This window comes from Castanea sativa, chromosome 11 (assembly GCF_040712315.1).
Source record: "Castanea sativa cultivar Marrone di Chiusa Pesio chromosome 11, ASM4071231v1".
Taxonomy (NCBI): domain Eukaryota; kingdom Viridiplantae; phylum Streptophyta; class Magnoliopsida; order Fagales; family Fagaceae; genus Castanea; species Castanea sativa.
In genome coordinates, this window is record NC_134023.1 from 22132081 (window position 1) to 22137472 (window position 5392).

At 39.7% G+C, this 5392-nt stretch overlaps 1 protein-coding gene across 1 annotated transcript; it reads left to right on the forward strand.

Annotated features, from left to right (window-relative positions):
• The first annotated feature begins 255 nt into the window (after positions 1-255).
• LOC142616228 (uncharacterized) lies at positions 256-1673 on the forward strand. The gene is made up of 5 exons (XM_075789111.1): positions 256-573; positions 756-867; positions 1021-1067; positions 1155-1295; positions 1470-1673. Exons 1-5 carry the CDS (start codon positions 256-258, stop codon positions 1671-1673), a joined length of 822 nt encoding a protein of 273 aa, XP_075645226.1.
• Positions 1674-5392: the final 3719 nt, after the last annotated feature.

The window sequence follows — 5392 nt, forward strand, 5'->3', positions numbered from 1 at the left end:
GATGATGATGATTGGCTATATGAAGGCCTAGAGGGGGATGACTTTGGTGATAACATATTTGTTGCTCCAAACTCAGCTCCCCAAGGTTCTGCTCCAAAATCAAGTGATGCTTCCAATACAGCCCCAAAATCAAGCAATGCACCCTATGCAGACCCAGAGTGGGCTGAGCTAGCTTTTGAGGATGACCTGATAAGCATGGATGGGTTTGGTGATGAGCAGGTACCTGAGTAGCTAGAGTTTAATGCCAAGCGTGACATGAGAGATGTTGTACTGAAGAAGGAGATGAAGTTTCCTAATGCAAAGGTGTTTAGAGCTGCTTTGAGGGAGTATGTAATTAAAAAACCTATTGACATCAAATTCAAGCTTAATGAGAGGACCAAGATATCAGTTCACTGCAAGAATGTGTGTGGGTGGAGATGTTATGCTTCTCAAATAAGTGGAGAGCTAACATTTCAGATTAAGACCTTGACTGATGATTGTAATTGCCCCAAGTCTTTTAAAAATAGCCAAGCAAAATCAGCTTATGTTGCTAAGAGGTTCATTGAGGATTTTAGCAAAAATCCAAATTGGGAGGTAAGTGTACATAACCATGTGATGCAAAATTTATCTGTTGACCTAAGTGTAAACCAAGTGTATAGGTCAAAGAGAAAGGCAAAGGATTTGATCAATGGAGATGAGCAACTGCAATATTTGTCCTTAGGGACTATGCACAAATGATAAACATTGTAGACAAGGAGAGTAGGGTTATATTGCAGACAGAAATGACTGATGAGACTTCCCAGCCAAAATTTAAGAGGATGTATGTTAGGTTCAATGCTCAGAAGGTAGGATTTTTAGGTGGATGCAGGCCATTTGTAGGTTTAGATGGTTGTCACATAAAGCACAGATTTGGTGGGCAAATCTTATCTGCCACTGCTAAGGATGCAAATGACAACATTTTTCTAGTAGCCATAGCTGTTGTGGAACAAGAAAACAAAGAGTCTTGGATATGATTTTTGAAATTTTTTGCTGATGATATAGGGAGACCAGAGGAGTTTCAGTTGGTCTTCATTTCTGATAGGCAAAAGGTATGCAAGTTTTGTTCAGTTATACTTGAATGGTTTACTTCGTTTGCTGAACTAACATGTTTTGTTTGTTTGTTTGGTTATTTGCAGGGGCTTATACCTGCAATAGAGACACTATTTCCTACTGTGAAGCATAAATACTGTGTGAAACACATCTACAACAATTTCAAAGTAGATCATAAGGGATTAGAGCTGAAGGATGCACTGTGGAGGTGTGCTGCTGCCACAACAGTAAGGGAATTTGAGAGATGCAAGTAGTACATAAAGGATTTGAATGAAAAGGCATATGAGTATCTTGCAAACATTGCACCTGCACAGTGGACAAGGTCACACTTCACTCCTAGGGCCTTAATAGATTATTTGGTAAATGATTTAAGTGAGTCTTTTAAATCAATGATATTGAAGTCTAAGGACAAGCCTATCTTGGCAATGTTGGAGTGGATTAGGGTTAGACTTATGACTAGGCTTTACATAAAAAGGGAAGGGATAGAAAAGGATGCTGGAAAGTTGTGTCCAAGCATACAAGATAAGTTGGAGAAATTGAAGGTTGAAAGCAAGCCATTTAGTGCTACCCCAGCTGGCAGTTTCCTTTATGAGGTAGCCAGTTAGTATGAGAGGCATGTAGTTGATCTTGTCAAGAAGACATGCAGTTGTAGGCATTGGGATTTTAATGGCATTCCATGCAAACATGCCATAATAGCCATTTATACAAACATTGAGACACCAAAAGCCTACACCCACCCATGTTACCACAAAGAAACTTACATGGAGATATACAAGGAGGTACTTCCTCCCATGCCTGGCCAGTCAGAATGGGCTAAGATTGGACAGCCTGCTCCTCTAGAACCTCACATATACAAACCTTCAGGTAGGCCACTCAAGTAAAGAAAGGGGGCTCCTGATAAGCCTAAGAACCCTTACAAAGCAAGTAGGCTAAATAGACCTGTAAGGTGTGGGAAATGCAAAAAGGAAGGGCATAACTCAAGAGGGTGCAAGGCTGACATCACTAGGGAGACATCATGGCAGAGGAGACAAAGGCTTGAAAGAGAAAAGGCTGTAAGTAATTGAGATTTAAATGGCAAAAAAAAAAAAACTTGCTTTTAAACTTACAAATGTATTAAAGTACTGAAACTGGGTTTTGTTGCAGGCAAGGGGAGGGGTGCCTGCACCTAGTACCAGATCTAGATTTGCACCCTAGCCACCATCCCAGCAGCCGATCCAAACTTACAACATGAGGTCTGCCACTCAGCCTTCATCCTCACAGCAAGGAAATCAAGCTTCACGGCAAGGAAATCAAGCTAGGCCATCTCACATGAGAGCAGGATGGTTCTCTTTCTCATAACCAGAGTTTCACACACCTAGGGAGACCTAGGATACCTTACCAAGTTCTTCACAGGTAAATTAGTTGAGTTACCTCTTTCCTAGATGGTTGTGTAGACTGAGATATTTTTTAACAAGTGGATCTATTTTTTATTTTGTAGCCTTCACTTAAAAAATAGTAGCACTGGTGGTGTGAGGACTAGAGGGCAGCTTGTTGCACAAAGGCCACCAAAAATGAATTCAGTGGATGGAAAGAGTAAAGGCAAGAAATGAAGCTAGTGAGTACGCATGCCAGCATTGGGAGTAAAGCTAGTGGGAACATGCTAGCTAGTGTTTTTTGTTAAGACCACTGTTGGCCTTTTGTAATTATTAATTAGTGTAAAAAATAATCACCTTTTTGTAATTATCATATATATATATGTGTGTGTGTGTGTGTGTGTGTGTGTGTGTGTGTGTGTGTGTGTGTAGCTGACCTTGGAATGTGCTTTTTTGTAATTTACTAGAAGTTAAGGTACAATACACTCCAGGTTGTTATTATGGTATGAAATTTTGTGGTATTATATGGAAGTTATGGTATTATTTGGAAGTTGTGGTATTATGGTATGGAAGTTGTGGTATTTATTCAATTCAGTTTGTATGGAACATTATTTGGCCAAAACAGTTTGTATGGAACATTATTTGTCCAAACCAGATTATATGGAAGTTTCATTATTGCTGCTACAGATTGTGTCCAAGTAGATTTTTCCAATACAGAGTGTATGGAAATTGTTATTGTGAAATGGTTGTTATGGTATGTGTAGGTAACTGTATGGAACATTATTTGTCCAAATCGGATTATATGGAAGTTTATTTATTGCTACTACAGATTGTGTCCAAGTAGATTTTTCCAATACAGAGTGTATGGAAGTTGTTATTGTGGAATGGTTGTTATGGTATGCACAAAAAAATACTCAATAATTGACCAATTATTTGTTCATTGACACATCAAAACATTACATCAGTAGGCTAGTGCTATTATAATGCAAATTCATTAACACCATTGCCATAACTATCTCTACTAACCAATTAACTACTTCAGGGCAACAACCTCGGTCTCTTCACTCCAGAGAACTCAATTGAGCCAAAACACATAAACAACAACATAACAATAACAAAAAAGATCCATGACAAAATGCATGTAAACTTCCACATTCTTTGCTTCTCTTCAGCAAACATGGCATTTTTAAGGTTGAAATTTATCAACCATTGTGTTGGCTTTATTTCGTGCCAATTTTGCTTGTAATTTAGCACTCAAAAACCCTATATTTAGGTAGGATTCATGTAAGGGTAGTGTGTGAGAGAGTGTGAAGAAATGCTCAAGAATGTGTAGTGAAGTAGGGACTCACGAGCGAAGTGTGCTGAGAAGTTGAACAGTCACGTCAGCTGGAGCACTATAGGACCAAAAGTCCAGTCTGGCCATTCTGTTTGCTCGCGGCTTGAACTCGCGACTCAGTCAAGTCGCGAGGCCAAGTCGCCAGCCAGCCTTATTTTGGAAAATATGACTCTTCGCATTCCTTTCTCACCCTAGTATAAATACCCCTTATACCCACGAAATGTAGAGAGCTTCAAGAGAGAATTTTGAGAGAGAAACCTTAGAGAAAAACAAGATTGATTCATCCACAATCTTCACTTAGAGACTCTTCAAATTCCTCTACTCTCTTCCTCTCTATTGTTACATCCTTGAGAGGTCCATTACCAAAACATTTTCTCACCATACCCATATCTGTGAGAAGGCTGTTTGGTGCTTTGGGAGGAAGGGACCAATTTCATATTGGTTGATGCTATGGGCTATAGTGGAATCCGGTAAGCTAAATAAGAAATAGGTTCAGCGCAACCTCGTTGGAGTAGGAGCTTGGAGGGCTTAGGTACACTGGGTAGATTAGGCTTGGAGGGTCTTTTGTTGTCCATGTATCCCAACTACATTCTTTAGTGGATTATTGACCACTTGGAGGGTGGCGGAGAGGTTTTACGCCGAGGGCTTCGGTTTCCTCTTCGATAATACATCGTTGTGTTTTCCTTGTGTTTGCATCTCTCTTCCCTTAATCTTTGCTATTTAATTTCTGCTGTGGATGTGATTTTATTTGATTTAGATTACATTATCAATTTTGTTTTAGCTTATTTACATTTTCCGCACGTACATTGTTTGTTTATAAGCTTGAATTGGTATTTTGTAATTTGGGGTCTAAACGTTCAAGGGTGTTTTACACGCTTTTTGAACTTTCAATTAGTATCAGAGTGGGTGCACTCTTTGTGGTTTAAACACCTTAGTGCGATCCTTGACCCCATATTGAGATGGACCGGTCTCAATCTTTGAATGCTCCACCATATTTTGATGGTAGCAATTATGCCTTTTGGAAGGTATGAATGACAGCATTCTTATGTTCAATAGATGAATCTGTTTAGGATGCTGTTGATGTTGGCTGGACTAGACCAGAGGCAGCCAAATCCACATGGGATAAGGTAGCCCTTGCAGCGTCTAATGCAAATAGCAAAGCACTTAACGCTATTTTTTGTGGTGTATCTCCAGATGAGTTCCACAGGATATCTCACATAACCATTGCCAATGAGGCATGGCAGATATTAGAGACCACGTACGAGGGTACGAAGAAAGTTAAGGACACCAAGTTGTAGATGCTGACCACTCGGTTTGAGGAGTTGAAAATGAGTGAGGATGAGTCCTTTGACTCTTTCTATAGTAAGATGAATGAAGTGGTCATCGGCAAGTTTAACTTGAGAGGGAAAATGGAGGACTCGAAAGTTGTACGAAAAATTCTTCGTTCATTGCCAAAGAGTTTCTGTGCAAAGGTGACTGCAATTGAGGAGAGCAAGGACCTGGATGAAATCAAAGTCCAAGAGCTGATTGGCTTTCTCCAAACATATGAGCTCTCATTGCCAAATCAAAGAAAGAGCAAATCACTTGCTCTTAAGACGATAAATGAAAGGGTAGAAGCACACGAATCATCGGATGA